This window comes from Nilaparvata lugens, chromosome 2 (genome assembly GCF_014356525.2).
Source record: "Nilaparvata lugens isolate BPH chromosome 2, ASM1435652v1, whole genome shotgun sequence".
In the NCBI taxonomy this organism is placed as follows: Eukaryota; Metazoa; Arthropoda; class Insecta; order Hemiptera; family Delphacidae; genus Nilaparvata; species Nilaparvata lugens.
This window is the reverse complement of record NC_052505.1, coordinates 12,544,318-12,563,642: the sequence shown is the minus strand read 5'-3', so window position 1 is coordinate 12,563,642 and position 19,325 is coordinate 12,544,318. Positions and strand designations below refer to the sequence as shown.

At 33.3% G+C, this 19,325-nt stretch overlaps 1 protein-coding gene across 3 annotated transcripts; it reads right to left on the bottom strand.

Annotated features, from left to right (window-relative positions):
• Nucleotides 1-959: 959 nt before the first annotated feature.
• Nucleotides 960-19,222, bottom strand: LOC111057296. 3 transcript variants are annotated; one of them, XM_039420571.1, is made up of 7 exons: nucleotides 19,130-19,216; nucleotides 18,807-18,883; nucleotides 13,906-14,016; nucleotides 12,761-12,855; nucleotides 3,774-3,943; nucleotides 3,267-3,396; nucleotides 960-1,909 (listed from the first exon to the last, which is right to left on the bottom strand). In XM_039420571.1, the coding sequence occupies exons 3-7, from the start codon at nucleotides 14,006-14,008 to the stop codon at nucleotides 1,673-1,675; spliced, it is 735 nt and encodes a 244-aa protein (XP_039276505.1). In that variant the 5' UTR covers nucleotides 14,009-14,016; nucleotides 18,807-18,883; nucleotides 19,130-19,216; the 3' UTR covers nucleotides 960-1,672. The 3 variants fall into 3 exon arrangements, with proteins under 3 accessions (XP_039276505.1, XP_022200414.2, XP_039276504.1); XM_022344722.2 differs by lacking the exon at nucleotides 18,807-18,883 and having other exon boundaries at nucleotides 19,130-19,222; XM_039420570.1 differs by lacking the exon at nucleotides 18,807-18,883 and having other exon boundaries at nucleotides 18,930-19,213.
• Between the last annotated feature and the right edge of the window lie 103 nt (nucleotides 19,223-19,325).

Below are 19,325 nucleotides of genomic sequence, written 5' to 3'. Positions count from 1 at the left end.
AGACAATTCTCAGATCGGAGTGTAGGCCGAAAATCGGTAAGTCTGAGCACGGCCAATGGCCACATTACTTGAAATAGTGGTCATTCTTCTGAAAAAGATTGTTCAATTATTTATGTTTCCAATTAATAGAAATTGTAATTTATTATTCAGTAGCTGATGGATTAATTTAATCTTGAATTGCAGGTGATATACCAAATGCTCCTGCAGTGGACCCAAGAATATGATGATAGTGCTACTCTAGGCGCCTTGGCTACAGCTCTGTGGGGATGTGATGAGAAAGATGCTGTTGTCAGACTGTCACTGTTTCAATTCACCAAAAGTTGAAAAAGAAGATCTCCACATAGTCTATTTATGCAAAGTTATTAGCTTGATGCTTTTCTATTGGCAATTTTCTACTTATTTGTCTTAATGATAAGTCACTTTACATTCTCTAAACCAAAGCTTGAATGATTTGAACTCTCAAGTTTAATCATAAATACTGTGATTGAAACAATCTAATGCTCAAAAATATCGAACACTATTTCATGGAAATATATAAATATTTTTGAAGGCAAAATTGAATGTATAATTATATTTTTTAAATTGTGATATTTCTATCAGAATCAAATTCTGATTATAGAATTTATCTAGAAAAATTGTGATAGTCAATTATTGATTCATATAATTATGTGTTTTACACATTGGAATAATAAATTATACACCTGGATATTGTTGTACGAACATTAAATTACAATGAAGTTCTATGAAAGATATAAATTCTTGAGATGTACTTTCTTATAGGCTACACAATATTTTTTGTTTATATTTTGAATGGCACATATTTAGGCTAGCTAGTGAACTCATTTAAAGCAAAAGTAATTTTTAATAACGTTAGCTACTTTTCTCTAGTTATTCATATTTGTTATATTTAGAGTGTAATGGAACGGTTTTATTAGTTGCAATAAGAATAAACTAGTTTATTGAATTTTGCTATTCACTCAAAAAATGAGTACATTTTTATTAACAAAATGTGATCGACATTTAAAAGATCGAGGAGAACATCAAATATTTTTATTGTAATTGTATGTAAAGTTTTTTTACTAAAGTATCTGTGAGTTACTCAATTTGCTTGTTGCTTAAGTCACTAGTAATAGTAAATAAAACTATATTTTCAAAAACACAATGCAAATCAAATTGAAAATAAATCTGCTTCACAGACAATTTGCTTGTTATAAATTATACTATGGAAAAGTGCTATCAAAATAATAGAGAAAACATTCTTTTCTCAATATTTTTCGTAACTATTCACAGATAATAAATAACAATAGTAACAATACTTCTGTAACAGGTATTTATTGATAAACTGGAAAATATAGGATAATTTACATTTCAAGCTATTTAGCAGAACACTAATTATTAAATTATAATTAATAAAACAAAACGAAACACATGAAAAAAAATTATTCACTCATGTTCATCCATCCATGTTATGATTTCTTCAATCGAAATACTCCAAAGAAACTCAAAAATAGAATCGATAAAATAAAAAAGAAATAGTTTTTGGAAATATGAACTAGTTTATAAACACCGAATATATTGTCCAAATATATAAGTCCAAATGGATAGACAGTTTTGTTTAATATATTATTGTTTGTATTAATTAAAAACATAAATAAATACCTAGAGTTTTTGATTATGACACGTATGAATTTGCTTTGAAATGCTCTTGTACTTCGTTCTCCAATAGTTTGCATTCCTTTTGAGCTTGTGAGAGCATATTCTTGGCCAAGCAAAGATCACTAGGTAGATCGTCATACTTTTTCAGTTCCTTTTCAATAGATGTAATCTCCTTCTCGATCTTCGAATTTCTCATTTCTTTTTCAAGCAGCTCATCAGGACTTTCAAAAATATTGCTCTTATCCAAATTGAGCTGAAACAAAATTAAATTTAGTGGATAGCTGATAGCGAAATTTGATGGAAACCAGACATACTTGGTAGAAGAGAATATCATTGCTTGTACGTTACCAGAAATAAAATTTAAACATGGGATTGGTAGAATATAGAATGGAAAGCTATTAATAATGAGGAGAACATGGAAAATTTAGATACACACTTTCAACTGGCAACTGTATAGTCGCTGACTGGAAATAAAATACCTGAGTCGATCTACCCCTTTCATAGCATCAAAGCGCTACTATGCGTAGCAATAACATTTGAACATCTAGCTGAGTTGTATCCAGTTATTTGAGTGAACCAGTCAGCACTTAAACTTAACGCAAGCGAATTGTGCTCGTGATATCAATGCAAGTTTGGAAGTTATGGCTGGAATTTTGCCACTAAAATTAAACTCACATGTTGCCATAGCAGTATAGTTCAAACTAAAATGCAATTGATTATCATAGTACAACTCACATACCGCCCCGTTATACTTTGCGGAATGTCATTGTTTCTATGTAATTATTAATATATTTACCTATCTATTTCTGTTCTGTTTGCAAAAACTATTCTGAATTTGAAAACACCTTGTGAGGATAAATTTATTCCCTACAATCTGAGTAGGTCGAGAAGGTGGTCTTTCCATCCTGAGTAGATTTTTGGTTACACGTGTTGACTTGCAAATTTTCTTGCCATAAAAACATTTTTTTAGTTTGAACTTAAACCACTGACTTCTTGGTCCCTACATTGAAATTTCGCACAGGTATTGGAACCATATTTCACCAGACCTACCCATTCCTTGTATCAAATCTTAGTATTTTCTCGAGGAAGATTACATGAACTCATCAAGGGTCAAAATCTAATAATGCCCATAGCTTTCCCATAAATCATAGAATCTTCTTAAACGACAGTTCATTCTTCAGCACTAGGTGGTACAAGTTCAAGTAAAACTCATCTCTCATCATCATCATCCCTCTAATAAATTAGCCACACACAAACGTGGACATCACCCTCAGCAGAAAAACCGTAAGAGTATCAAAAATCATTCCTCTTGGCTGTACATAAATCTCTATTACCCTGCATAAAAAATAGCCTATTTATGTCTTTAATATTGTCTCTCGATAATTTTCAATGATAAAAATTTGTTCTTGGTCAATTGTAGAACAGACTAGAATTTCCTATTTATTTTTCATTTTTCAAAACTGCTATTTGTCAATTATACCTCTACAAATGTACATTTCCTCGTGAAAAGGGAAGGTGATTGTGGTCCAAATGGCTTATTCAGCTTAGGCTGAGGTGTATTCAAGGGCTCCTCTATGTAAAACTTAACTGATGAACATAATCATACGTACTCTTTGAAATGCTGATGTCAAAACGTGTGAGTCTTGAAGTCCATTATCCTGACGTGAAAGAATTTTCGGATCAATTTTTGCAATGACATCTATCTTTGTCTTGAAGTTTGTCCTTTGCTTTTCTAGGTTGCTGAAACATAAAGTTCACGAATTAACGAGTTGCTATTTGAAAAATTGCAAATAAATTTGTTATAAAGCTGTAGGTCAATCTATTAATGCTGTAGGTGTACATCTCTCAGACTCTCACCATTATCCGTCTCATTACTCAAGCACAAGCCTACAGTTCATGTGGGCATCACTCACAGATTACAAATTTAAACTAATTAATATAAAGAAAAAGAACATACGCCTCAAGAATCTGATTTTTAAACTTTTAGTTTCTAAATCTCACCATGTCACGATAGCAATTTTTTTTTCGTAAAGTGATGACATTATCGATTTCAAAAATCTGTATATTTGAAAGTATTTAATAAGTAAAGATAATGCGAGGAATCAAAGTTATCTTACCATTTCAAAGACAGTTTTGCTTTTTCGAGTTGATCTATTTTCTCCTCTTCTTTAGCGTTTGCAGCCCTGAGTGCAGTCAGGTGCCTCTGTTCATTCAACGTGCAAATTACTTCATTTGATATTTCCGATATACTACTGCATTCTGGCGAAACGTTCTCGATTCCCAATCTCTAAAACATACACGTTAATATAGTGTTCAGTTTTCTTATATTGAGAAGAAATTGGTTTTTTAATACATTTTAGGTATTCGAAAAGACGTCCAAGCATACTGAAGTCTATAGTGAGGTCCACGATATAATGGCAGTGAAGAAAGATAAGAGATCAACGTTGTCGATCCTCTGTCTTGTCAATGCCTTCTATAGTCGGTAGCTGATACAGATTTATTGATGTAATATTAACTGTTCATTCTAATTTAGAATAATCAATTATATTTTATTACTCAAGAAATTATATTTTTCAATAATTATTATTATTAAACGAAAATCCAAATGCTGTAATTCAGCCCGAAAACTTCTGCTAGTGCAAATATTGATAACGTTGTCCAGGTTCAATAACTTAGGTCGATATTTTGATTCAGACAAATGATTAAGTATTTTACCATTATAATAATATGTATTGTTGTTGCTATTAATTAAATAAACTCCTTTTACAGATTTTGTTATCGTTTCTGCTTGCTTGTCAATTTTTATGTTTTCTTCATTTGGAAAGATACACAAATAGCTATTTAATTCTGGAATCCATTTTACAATACTATTACCTATTTTCATCTTACTATATTTACAGTTTGATGTAGTTCCTGATTCAATAATTTCTTTTTCACATTTCAATTTGTCATTACATAAACTTTCTACAGAACAAATAAAATTTGAACTTGTTTTTCTAGTGCATTCACTAGTTAGACCTTCAATTGATATTTCTTTCTTATTATAATTATTATCGTTTGACTTGAGTAAGTATCTGACCTTAGGAACAATAGTTACATATCCATTTTGAAACATACTAGGTACAGAAAACAACTTGTATAAGTTATAATTTAATTCATCTACGATTGGTAAGTTCAAAAAGTAAATGATTTCTTTAGACGTTAGTTGGCAGTTTACATTTATCAAATTTTCGTATTCCCACATATTTTTCAATTCAGGTTTCAATGGTAATTTATTCTGATAGTAACCAGCAATCTTGGTTATCTGATAATACAATTCTTTAGTTGAAATAATGCTAGGATGTAAAACTTTCAATTTGCAGAATGTTAAAGAGTTTTCAATGTCTTGGATCAAACTTAATACAATGTTATATAAAATATTCAACTGGTTCAGCAAATCTCTAAATTTCTCTAGTTCTACATAGTCGCTAAGTTTATCATTTACAAATTTAAATTTATTCTCCAACTCATTAAAATTATAATTAACAATGTTCAACGTCTGATTAAATTCAGCAATAAGTTCTGAACTCAATGAATCTGATATTTGATCAATCAAACTGTTTTGAATAGTTTTCAAATGTTCAAGTAAATAATCGTATCTTTCACCATCATACGAGTCCAAATTTCCAGTAATAAATTTTATTGCGGCTCCTATGCCATTCAATAGTCCTCTTTTAGATCTCTTATCATTAGTCACACTTATGATATCCAACTTATCTTCTATTACATTCCTAGTATGATTAATAAATTTCAAATAGTTTACTATATCTCTTGCTTTACTACCATTATCAGTTATATATTCTACATTTTCCATTATTGGAATCTTATTTCTAATATTTTCAGATACCTTATCATAATACATATTCAAATTATCAACATGATCAAAAATACTTTCTAGTTCATAATAGTGGATGAAAGTGTGTTTTGAAATCTCTAACTTTGCAGAGCCTAAATCTGCTGCAATTATTCCTAGATTTACTTATATTCCTGAATTCTTCAGCTTTAGAAGAATGATTCGCCATACTCATTAGGCAGAGGAGGAACCTGGAAGAACAGGATTTGAATTAGGATCGGTTGTTACTTGTTCAGTTCTCTCATTAGTTTGATCTTTGTTCAGTTTCTTAAACTTTCTAGGTCTTTTTATCTTGGATAAATGAATTTTCTCTCTAGTGTTATGATGTCGGGGATTTATTTTGGCAGTTTTAAGTTCTCGATTCACTGATAGGAGAGTTTCTTTGTTTAATTTATTTTTAGTTTTACTTTGTTTTTGTAAATTCCTCACATAAACTTCTTTTGGAATTTCTGGTAGTTCTTCTCGATCTTTGTTCCTTTCGTTGATGGCATGTTCTTTTCTACTTCGGTTTATTTCCTGTATATGGTCAAATAGTCGTTTAGTTTTTTCTTTGTGATTATTAACATATTCGTAATAAATCTGTTCTGAATGTCAATTTCGAGAATGGGATTAGATTCTATGTGTCCGTATAAAACTTCCAAAGGTGTCAGTTTTGTTACCGAGTGAATGCTATTGTTATAAGCAATTACGGCGTACTTTACTTTACTTTCAATTGTTTCTGTTTTGAACTCGTCGCGATTATTGAATATTCTGATGTGCTCAATTATCGTAGAATGAAAACGTTCGGCTAAGCCATTTGAAGGCGGATGTTGAGTACTTATCCAGTGCATTTTGATTTTGTGCAATTCTGTCAATTCCTTTACTAAGCCATTATTGAATTCACATCCATTGTCGGCAACTATAGTTTGAGGGATACCATGGTGGGAAAAGAAACTAAGCAGTTTGTCTGCTACCTCAACACTGTTACAACTTTTTATTGGATAGCATTGTGCGTATCTTGAAAAACTATCAATGATCGTGAGAAATTTCTTTTTCTCGAATGTTATACTGTCCACGTGAATGATTTGAAGCGGCCTTGTAGCTGTCGGTGTCAAGTTCATTTCTAAATTAAGTGGATTTCGTTCGTACTTTGTTTTGAGACATATCTCACATTTGTTAATAAAATTTTGAATATAATTTTTCATGTTTGGCCAATAGTATTTTCTTCTTATCTTATCGTACGTTTCTTGTATACCTCTGTGATTCGTTTTTCCAATTCGATAATTATTAATAGTTTCTATTCTGTCATCTTCATGTGTTACATCAAGTACTTTAACTTTACATCATACAAGTATGAGTTTTGAAAATTTAAAATTTTTGGCAATCACTGAAGCAAATCTTTCATAGAATTCATTTTCAAAATACAAGCTATATCTAACATTAGGCACTAAATATTCTTTCATGAAGTCAATCACATTTTTATCGAAATTATTCTCAGATATCTCTACTATCATTCTTGTTTTACTATCAAATATTTATGGATAGTGACTTTCTTTGGGTATTGCTCACAAGCTTCAATATGACTTGGTTTTTAGCATAGTTAACTGGGTCATCTGAAACTGGTATTTCTACTGATGTGTTACTTTCGTAATTGGAATGTTGCGTATGAGAATTATTTTCTATGAACTCATCTTCAGCAGGACTTATGAAATCTGGTTCATCATTTTCGAATCCTTGAAAAGGGGTTTCGTTTTCGAATCCTCGAAAAGGGGGTTCGTTTTCAAATTCTCTAAATGGGGTTTCATTATCATCTGTACCGGTTTCATTTTCTAATGTTTGAAATAACGTTTCGTTATCATCCACGTTAGCTATAATAGATTGTGCATCCTCATTAGGTATGATATTCACTACATTTTCAATGGCTTCATTAATAATCGCATCAATATCACTGAATAATCTGGGTGAGTTTTGGTTGTGTGTGTTATTATTATTCAACTGAATTCGGGAAAGGGCATCTGCGTTTTGATTTGCTGTTCCTTTTTTATAACATATTATGTCGTAATCAAATTCTTCTAATTTCAGTCTCCATCTTAATAATTTTGAATTCGGTTCTGTAATATTACATTTTTTCTCGATTGGAATGAATCTTCAATTCGAGATCTATAAAACTTGATAGTAAATATCAGAGTAATCGATATGCGGACAACTTTTTAACTGAGAATTTATCGTAAATAATTGTGTTGCATTCCATGGTATCACCGAAACAGAGAAACAGAATTAATAAAAAATTATAATATAGAGGATATATAAATTTAAAATAATAGTTTCGAATAAAGTTTTATTGAGAACAAATGTAAAATGTAAATTCTAAACTTGTAATTTATAATTTTTTGGAATTTAATATCAATGACGTGTCCATAACGTTGACACTGATTTTGAGGTGTGGTCTTTGCTCTGTACTTTGTGCTCGGTCTTCTCTAAAAAAATGGTGGCTGGCTATGGAAAGTGTTTTGTGATCTCTGAATATTTTTCTGTCTAATTGAAATTTATAATGTTTTAAATTGAGTTTTGAACAGTTTTATGGTGTTCTAATTTTGTATAAAATTGTTTTGTGTGTATACAAGCCTATAGCCATTGTTTTGAACTATATAAACTGGATAAGTATTTTAGCTTGTAATGATGCTAGGATGTTTAAGTGTGTAAGGTATTGTATTGTGGATTTGTGTTGTATATTGCCAAAATTCTTCTGAAGATTATAAGTTGGTTTGCTCTGAAAACTGGATTTCTCATTCATAGGCGATAGATCCATTCATAGTTCATCAAGAATCTACCACTTTGGAGCCGATAACTTCCTGTAGGTTAATAGGTGTGAAATGCTATCCAACCTATTTAGGAGAAATTGGTAGCACGGCAGTTCTTTCATAGAAAATAACCATTGTAGGGGTTTGTGGTCAGTGAATATTTTGAATTTTCTACCATAGAGATAGGGGCGGAAGTACTTGGTAGCCCAAACTATCGCTAAAAGTTCTTTTTCAATAGTTGAATATTTCATTTCAGTTTCGTTGAGGGTTCTACTTGCATATGCACAAGGCAAATCAGCACCGTCTTTGTTCTGACTAAGAACTGCCCCAATAGCTATATTGCTAGCATCTGTTGTAAGGTTGAATTGTTTTTCAAAATCAGGATACTGAAGGATTGGTTCGTTAGTAAGGATATTCTTACAAGTTTCAAAACACTCAATGTACTCTGAGTCCTGTATATCTATTTTAGCATTTCTTTTCAAACATTTAGTTAGAGGTTTTGTTAAATGAGCAAAGTTGTTAATGAATTTTCGATAGTATCCTGGAAGTCCAAGAAATCCTTCTATCTCTTTCGTTGTTTTAGGGATAGGATATCTTTTTATCGCTTCGACTTTGTCAGGATTTAGTTTAACCCCGTTTGGTGTCACTAATTGTCCGAGAAAACTAACTTCTTTACGCAAAAATTCTGTTTTATCAAGTTGTACTTTGAAGTTGGATTGTATTAACCTTTCAAATACCTGTCTTAGTCGATCAATGTGTTCTTCTAAACTAGTTGAATAAATAATAATGTCATCTAAATATACCAAACACAATTCATTTTGGAGTCCTCTTAGTATGCTATTCATAGATTTTGGAAAGTGGGTGGACCGTTTTTGAGACCGAAGTGCATTCGTAAAAATTCGTAATGACCCGTATCTGTAGAGAATGCAGTTTTTTCAATACTGCTAGGATCCATTTCTATCTGATGGAAGCCAGAGAATAAGTCTAGGGTAGTGAAGTACTGTGCTCTTCCTAATTTGTCTAGAATATCCGTTATATTAGGAAGTGGGAATTTATCGTCTATAGTCTTAGAATTCAAACCGCGATAGTCAATTACAACTTGAAATTTCTTTTTACCAGAAGCATCTTGTTTCTTGGAATGACCCATATTGGTGAATTCCAAGGTGAATTGGAGGGTTGAATTATTTTTTGTTCCAACATTTCATCAATCTGTCGATTTACTTCAGTTCTATAGATTTCAGGGTAGCGATAACTACTTCGATAGACCGGGATTTCGTCGGTGGTTCTTATGATATGCTTTATTTCATTTGTGAAAGTCAAAGGATTTCCATCAATGTGAAATATATCTGAGTAATCTTTAATCACTTGTAAAATAGCTTGCTCTTCTTCGGCATTCATATGATTGGTTCTAATTTTTGATAGATCGATTTTGTTAGTTTTGTGATGGAGTAGATTCAAATTATTGCATGTATTATGATTACGTAACTCACTTGGATTAATACAATTATAGTTTTCAAGCGATTCGACTGACATTGGTTTGTGAATGGTAAATTTCTTGTCTGACGTAGTGGGGTTCAAAATAGAACAATAGGCTTTGTTTTCTTTCACTTTCACTAGACACTGAGGAATTTCAAGTCCGGAAATGTTTTTGTATGATACTATAGCTTCACCTTCATTCATATTTTCACTTGGAATTTCTATAATGGATTGAGTTCTAGCTTGTATCAGAAATGATTTTATTTGTGTCATTTGATTTTTGGTAGGGTTCGTTGGCTTCACTTTGAATCGTTTTCTTCAGCGTTAAAATAATAAATAGGTAGTTTCATTCCATTGAAATCAATACTGTCATTAATGAAATCCAAATTTATTTTAAGTTTTTTCATATGTCAAGTCCGAGAAGAAGGTCAAAGTTTTTATGAAAATCAAAAAGATAGAACGTGTGTTTCGATTTTCCTAATAAAGAAATCTTTGTACTGTATTTCTCTGTGAAATACCATGCGCTGTTGCTACTTCAAAAGGGTCTTCTATCAAGTTTTCTTTGTAACATTCCATACCTATGAAGTTCTTCACGAATGACCTAGTGCTTCCTGTGTCGATTAGAACTCTAAATCTTGTTTTAGGATCAATGAAGTAGGGAAGTTCATTTTTGTCATCTTGTAAATTCATAATTGAAAATTTCTTTCGAGGCTCGTATCCTCTAAAAAACACTCTGATTCGGTTTGTTCGGCTGGCTGGAAATACGTTTCATTTTCGTTTTCAACGGAGAGCTGTTTGAATTCGTCTGATAATTCTTTCTGAGTGGTTTCTCCGAAATTATTATCAAACTCATCATTTTGCATTTCGTCAATTGGTTGACCTGTCATTTGAAACAGTCTTGGTCTTTTTTGGGGACGATTGTTGATTGAGGAAATGCTCATTGGCGTTGGTTGATACGAATTTTGGGGTCTTGGTTGGTTGTAGTTTGGATTTTGAGCTCTTGGCTGATTTGTGTTGAAATACTGTGGTTTGGGTTGATTGTTTTGAAAATGTTGTTGAGGTCTGTTCATGTGTTGATTTTGGAAGTGTTGATTTTTGTTTTGAAAGAATTGACCTTTCTGATTTTGAGTGTGATAGAACTGTTGTCTCTGAGGATAGTTTTGCATTTGATAGCTGGGATTACTTTTGTGTTGGATTTGAGTGTTAGGCTTTTTCAAATTAGAGTGGTCTTGAAAGAAACCAAATTTGAACTGGAAGTCGTTGGATAGCATGTTTAGAGCACTGTCCAATGAACTGGGATTTTTGGTTCTCATGAGAGACCCGAGAGGCTCTCTTAATCCTCTTAGCAATACTCTAAGTGCTAATCCATTTACATACTGAAACATGACTTCTGATATTGTAGGTTGTTTGTTTCGTAAATACGAGATCTGTAAATTCAGAAGTTTTTGGATTCGTTCATAGAATGAAAAGGGTGATTCACCTGATTCTTGTTTTAGTTCAGCCATTTCAAGATTGAGAGTAAAGCAATCTCTCTTGTCCATGTAACTATTGATCAAAACTTTTCTTACGTCAGGCCATGCATAAGTGTTAGAACTAGTAACAATGTCAAGAGCTGGGCTTTTAATACCGGCAAGAATAGTAGAATACAAGTATTCGTTTTGGAAATCATCTGGATTGGCAGTTACGTAAAATTTCGCTACAAGTTTGTCACAAATTGAAATAAAACGATTTAGCATTGTAGGCTCTCCTGAATAATCAGGGATCATGTCCAAGAATTCTTTCTTAAGGGTAGGTACAGTTTGGGGATTGGTTGCTTTATCATTGTTGGAATTCATGGCTCTTAGTTATAGATAAAATTACAAGAAAAAGAAATAAGAAAATAGTAAGTAAAATTAATATTATCCAAGTTTGTAAATCACAAAAGTTTGTTACTCACAATACTAAAATCGAGTTCGTCTTGTCACAGTCCTGGGTTGAAAGTCTCCAAAGGTGGAAGTCCTTAGAAGTTGAAGTCCGTTGTAGTCCTTAGAAGTTGAAGTCCGTAGTAGTCCTTAGATGATGAAGTCCGTAGTAGTCCTTAGATGATGAAGTCCATAGTAGTCCTTAGATGATGAAGGTCCTTGGTTGTCCTGATATTGAAAGTCTGTTGCTTTTTCTTGATTCAATTTGTAGATGAAATACGGTATTGTTAACACTTTACTATACTGTTCACTTATTTTATAATTTTTCACACTTGTCCCGATATTAGGTGACTGAGTAAGAATATAATTTTGCAATTAAGACTCACGAATTTTAATAATATAATAGTTCACCAACTTATTCAATTTGTTATGAAGTTATTTTTATGATTGTTCACTTATTTAAGTCCCGATGTTAGGTGACTGATACAACTTTTTCGTAAGTTCATGAACACTTCATTAACGGTTAAAACCGAAAAACCAAATTCTCGTTTTTGAAGTGTCCTACCGACTGCGCCAGTTAAGATTGTGATTAATCAAATAGTCTTTTTAAAAAATGAATTTATTTGTTAACCACATATTACAATAATTTTATATCTCGCGATAGAGCTCCGTCCGCTATGTCCACTAGCTTGGAACTGACTACTAAATACAATGTTACCTTCCACTACAACTATGCTACATCAACAATAATGGAATGAGGAGTGCTGACTATATAAGTAATTAGCTATATAACTTACATTGACGCCCAGTTGAAAAAAGAAAATTCCTGCCAAATCACATCTAATTCTATCAACGCGTTTGGCCGTAATTGCGTTACATACAGACAGACAAAAGAAAATCCGAGTTAAAACATAGACCTCACTACGTTCGGTAAATTAGCGCGCGGAGCGGTTGCGAAGCGTGACGGTCTGACTTGTCATATTTGAATATACGGAAAACAATATGTTGAATTGTGAGAGAAAAAACTTTATCATCTTTGAATTATTGAGCATTACCTGAATTAAATCAATATTGTCCTTGATGATCTCAGTTTCCAAGTTTGTCACTGAATTGAAGCCTAGAAAATCAAGCTTCTCGAAGTTTTCTCTTGCTGGAAAGAAAAATTAATAGAGTTAATGGATTGCATTGGAAGATTACTTTTTCAATGAAAAATTTTGATTGAATTTTTAATTAACTTATTCAGGAATACATTCGTTAACAAAACAAATTTATGAGAAATTTTAGTTTGAACTTGATGCCCTTCTAAAGGTTGTGCATGGGCGTGGATAAATGGATGAATCTCCTTAGCAGGAAATTCGAACCCGTGACCAGGCGCTACGCTACGATAACAGACTTACAAATGTCGCGACATGTAGAATCATCATTCAATATGTTTGTCTGCTGACATGAATCATGCAAAATGTTTACATAATTACTCTTCTCAATGTACTCGGGTATATAAGGCACTAAGATGCTTCAACTAATGTTTTTAGAAACCTGTAACGCCGAATCTACATATTGGCCCAACGTCGGCCAGCACCAATATGTGGATCGTAGGTTTGCTTTGCTCGAGTGAAGGCCAGCCCAGCACAGGCCAACGACGGCCAGCACTGGCAAACAATCCATCCACACTAGTCTACCAAACAATGCTGTTTTGTCGTCTGCTCTGCTGGTTTTTCTGTGTACTTTTTATTTGAGTTGATTTTCTCTGGATTGTTATTGCGTTACTTTTTTATTGTGCTCCTGCTAGTTAATATTTCCAACTTTCAACTCTATTTTCAATTTTGAATACGGCGCTCCGTGTAGCGAGTGCTTGCCAATGTTGGCTACCGCAGAATGGACACGCAGAGTGGAGGGCAAGACCAACGCAGCCAAGCTTATCACGCGGGGCTAGCTTACTGGGTCAAGTGTCGACTGGGCATTACTATTAACCTAAAAATGTATAGGTCTGCATTGTTTTACACTTTACAGGATTTTGGTTCCAGACAAGTACTTTACAGTACCGTAGGCTAAGTTATTAACAGAATATTACCATCGCAGTAGAAATATCAACATAATTTTTCCAAATGCATAAATAAATTAAAACGATTGTTAAAATTTAATATTAAATAGTAACTTGATTAACTTAAGCCAATATGAACATATGAAATCAATGTTATACCAGAAGTTGCGTATTTCTCAGTAAGACAATTCACGTGGTCCATCAATGCTTCAAATTGGTAATTGAGATTATTGTTGGCGAGCGTTTCAGGTAGCTCTCCCATATTTTCCACTGAAAAACACAAAGAGGAAGAATAAATATAAGTTGATTCACAATACATTACTGTAAGAAAATAGAGGTCCCTGAGGGAACAAGCAAAAGCTTCAGCTCATGGGGGGCTCTTTTAGAGCTCCTTTGGAGTTCTTTCCTTGTCCCGTCTCAGGTATTACTGAATCCAACAGCCGCTGGTTCTCATGATAAAGGAAAAATTGCAATCCAGGGGGAACCATAGCACACGTGATGACTCTTTAAACAATCCCTGGAAGTAGCCTAACTTATGGCACTACGGCTGGGTATAGGCTCAAGACTATTGGAGGTTGATTGTTCGACCGAGTCACCTGAATTCACCGTCTCTGGGAGTAGCTGGGCACGAAACGTGCGTCTGCAAGCGCCCATCTTGGAGACGTATACAATTGGGAAGCAATAATATTTTTCCTGGCCTGAAGACAAGATAGCGGATACGATCGGACCCCGACCTGGCCCACATACAGCCGGAAATGAACAGTGTCCCGACCGAAGTGCACGGTCAATTGGGGTGGTTCTACTGTAATACAGGCTAAACTCCTCTGTGATACTTCCCTACCGACTTGGCTGTGTCGGTGTCACATCTCAAGGGATATGCAAAAAGCAGGTGCACACTTGGAGGTGTGTTAACATGTGGCGTTGCGGCCAAAACCTTGTATGTAAATCAAATCAAATTAAATCAATTTATTCCTCTTTATAAATACACATTACAAAAAATTATAGAAAGCATTATAGGAAATTTTCTTCACATGGGCTATGATGCCTGTGTGCGAAGAAGAGTCCGAATCATTTAATATATTCATTTTAATTCAGAGGAGGAAACAAGAGGAAAAACCAGCTAAAGAGAGAGAGAGAGAGAGAGAGAGAGAATGGAAGAAGGGAAGAGAAGGGGAAAGAAAGAGAGAGTAAAAAGGAGACAGATAGATAGAGAGAGATAGTAAGAAGAAAGTACAGAATAGAAAAGTTTTAATTTGGGTCGAGGATCATCCATCAGGGCCGCCAGACAAGCACATGCCAGGGGTGAGCTAAAGGTTTAGCAAAGTATTCAACATTATTCTTAACTAGGGACGCTGCAACACCATCAAATCCAGGGGCAGAGTCACCCTTCATGGAAAGGATTATTGAAGTAATTTCCGCCTCTGTTACAGCTTGGAAAAAGGAAGTATTTGGATTGGAAAAATCTTCATCTGCTACAATCCTTTCACCACCCGAATTCAGAGCTGCAGCTAGATTAAACCCTACCCTGGAGTAATAGTTATTGAAATTGTCTGTCACTTGCTTAATGCTATCCATATTATTGTAATTCTGGGTAAAAACAGAAATTGGAAAGTCATTAGTTTTTCTTTGTCTTCCTGCCAGTTCATTTACTACTCTCCATAATTTTTTGGGGTTATTTGTATTCTCAGCTATAAGGTTACTATAGTATTGTTTTTTGGTTGCATGGATTAAATTAGAAAATCTGTTCCGGTAATTTTTATAATGTATTTTCAAGACTGTGTTAAAGGGTTCATTCTTCAATCGTTTCCCCAATCTGTCTCTCTCACGTATTGAACGCACAAGAGCAGGAGTTATCCACGGTTTTATGACTCTTGTTCTACTAGTAGGATTAATTGGAGTGTATTTTGCTTCATTTTAATTTTTTTCAACTATTTCCATAAAGTTATCAGAACTTATATTGGTATCATATTCATTGATTACAGTTTGCCATGTTTCATTTCTTATTTTGTTAGCAAAAATTCTAAAATTGATCTTGCGGAATGGAGAGATATTAAGCAGAGGAGCCGGGTCCCTGTTTGCCGGAGGGTACTGTAGGCCAATAACAGTTGCGTAATGATCCGTCTCATATACGTGAGTATGGCTGCTCTAATGAAAGGAGCTTCCATCGGTCTTACAAACGCATGATCGAGACAAGAACTAGTTGTAGGAGAGACCCTTGTGGGAGAATTGATACAGTTAACAAAACCGCTCCCAACCAAAAAATTAAGATACTCGTCGCGTTCATGAATTGTATTATTATCAATGAAGTCCAGGTTAATATCACCTGTCATTATATATATAGTGTTCTCCTCGAAAACCTCGTAGTAGTTTCTTAGACTGTGAAGGAAATCACCGAAGTTAGACATAGGGCTCCGATAAACGGTTAGAAGTTTCACATTCTTTCTATTAAATTTTAACTTAACCTCCAGACAATTGGCACCGCCAATTTCAAGGTCCCTACAATCAGTCATATCCTTCCTAGTGTAAACTACAACTCCATCACTTCTATTAGAATAAACTGTTGTGCAGACAGCCTCATACCCATCTATTGGAATTAGGTTATTGTCATCCCTCAACCAAGCCTCCGTCAGCACTATCACATCTGGCTTATAATGGAATTCACTTAGCATTATAAGTGTCTCATCGAAATTTCTATTGTACGATCGAATATGGAATATTTTCAGAAAGGGGGCAGGACAATCATCGCGAAAAACGTTCTCCACCTCCAGCGGGCACCCACAGAATACCGACTCTACAGACAGAAGATCCTCAACTCCATCATCTAAATCAAAGTTCATCTGAGCAAAGAAGAAGAAGAAAGAAGAAAGAAAGAGATATAATGGAGAGAGAAGTTAAAAAACTTGCTTGGTTTTTGTAAAGAGAAAAAAAACTCGCCGCCCGGGTCCACCGACCAGACGTGCCGTTAATAGGCCTAGTAATAATTATTGTGTATAATGAGTGAAGTGCATTAAATAAGGAATGCCAAGACAGATACTAGTAAGAATATCCGCATAAAAGCTAGATAGATTCAGAGTCTTCTTCATTACAAAGTCATGTATAAAAAAAATGCTATAATAATAAGTTTATAAAATAATAATACTAAGAAAAAAAATAATAAGATAGAATGGGCTTGAGCATAACTCATACAAAAAAATGTTTATTCGAAGAAAGATGTAGAAATATTATTAAAACAGGCATGCTAAGGATTTTATATCGTATTTTTGGGCAGAGGAACAGAGAAAACAGATAGAGAAATACAACTCGTGGAAGCATATCATTCATCAAAGTGATTGATGATAAGGACCGATAAGGTTAAACAATGAGTGCAATATAAATGTCAATAGTCTATCGATTCTCAATAATTATTATATTAGTCTTCTCGACCACTATTCAAGTTTCAGTGAAGAATAAAACATCAATGAAAAAATAATTTATACTTTAAGCTAATATGGTTTTTCTACTTTTCAATAATTATTATGTTATTCAGCTCGACCACTATTTGAGTTTCAGTGAATAATAGAAAAATCAATGGATAATAATTTGTACCCTAAGCTACCATGATTTCATACTTTATCAATAATTCATCCTCAAGTTACCTATATATCAAAATCACAATACATCGATCATAAAAACAATTTATACTCTACGCTACCAAGATTCTATACTCCATCAATTCATCCTTAAGTTGATATAATATGAAAATCACAATACATTGATCATATCATCGTTGAGGAATATTCTGGGTATTCTGAGGCAGATAATAGTCTTTAAGAGCTATTCCAGAACAATAACATCGAGAAGCAAGGCTCGCCTACGTAGCCTACATGTATATAATAACATAAAAAAGGAGTCATGTAGAAACAATAATAAACAATCAATAAAAATGCGATGAAGTATGCAAATTACTTGTGCCAACATTACTTGTGCTAATATGAATATCCTGAATCATTAGTGTCTTTAAGTTAGCACAGTAGATATTTATTATACTGTATGTTGAACAATAATAATTTTTTATCTGATTAAGTGGTGTTTAGTTGTAAGCAAAATTTGTCATAGCGTAGCATGAATACAATATTATAAATTATAAATAATAATTGAATTAAAAAAGAAAATTAAAAAATAATGATAGGTCAATTTTTGTTTACATGTTAAGAGTTGCATGGTTTCAGGAGAGAAACATGAAAGCTTCATCTCGTGGAGCGTTGAGAGAATTTATTTTTAATTTGTAGCTAACTTCCTTTCATGCCAGCAACATAATCTACTATATTATATAAACGCGCCATATATATAAATAGCTCTGCTGTATTACATTATTCACAATAATACTAATATGCACATCTTTTGTATTAGAGAACACGGATGTAGGCTATGTTATTTATTTCCATTTCAGTATGAGATGATGATGCATTGCACTTCATTAAACACGGTATTCAGTAAATTTTATTGTATATATAGTGTAAGTAGGCCACCTTTAGGCATTGAAGATCTATTTATCATTATTTTATTTCTTGCTGACATTATAAATGCAATAATTACACCCATCATATTACTCTAAGAACTAAAAAAAAATACACATATACAATATGTAATAATACGGGATGGGTTCAAAAAAATTTAAAAGATATATAGATCATCCTTACTCCTAGAAAAACCCAAACAACTTCACGCGGAAAACAGAAAATAAGAGACAATTTAAAAATTAAAACCAAATGAATAATTTCCCCCTTAATTACTTGAAGGACCCATATGTATAAATATAATTGTTCTTAACATAATAATATTGTCGACAGGGGAGCATCGCTGTAATAGAAGTTATCAGCCACTTTTGGTTTGATTGGCCTGCACTATTTCACGAAGGTGACTCTCACTCAGCACACGCATTTTCCTGTCACCTACGTTAACCTTTATTTGGATAATGGTCCCCGAGAGCCAAGCCTCCGCAATTTCGCCTTTTTCACAGCTTCTTTAGCTTTATAGAGTAAAGCTTTGTTTTCTGGAGTTAAATGATTGTTCATAAATACCTTAATGTCCTTTGGAAATGTCGGGTGGATATCGGATGCTTTCAACTTGGCCATTTTACCTGCGGCTATCCACGAATCTAAGGAATGTAAGTAGGTAATAAAATATGATCAAGCCCAACTTACTGATAAGTTAATTTCTGGTTAATTTTTATAATTATTTTTACAAGACATCACCAATGAAATAATATTATTAGCCTTTCGGTCTTCACACATGGTATTACTGGAGCTTCTATGGAATTTATAAAACAATTTTCTTCTATCAATTTTATATTTATGATATAAACATAATCTGAGATGATAATAATAAGGAATTACATAATTACCGGATAAAGATAAAGTCACAGTGTCACAAAAACAAAATATGAAATATAAACATAACCAAAACTTGCAACTTGCAACCAAGGACCAACAACGCAAATTATGGCGCCAAAATTTGAAAGTCAGCTGTTTGTTACCAACATTACAAATTGAAGTAAAAAGTCACTAAAATTAACCCGATTGAACCAAATTGGATACATT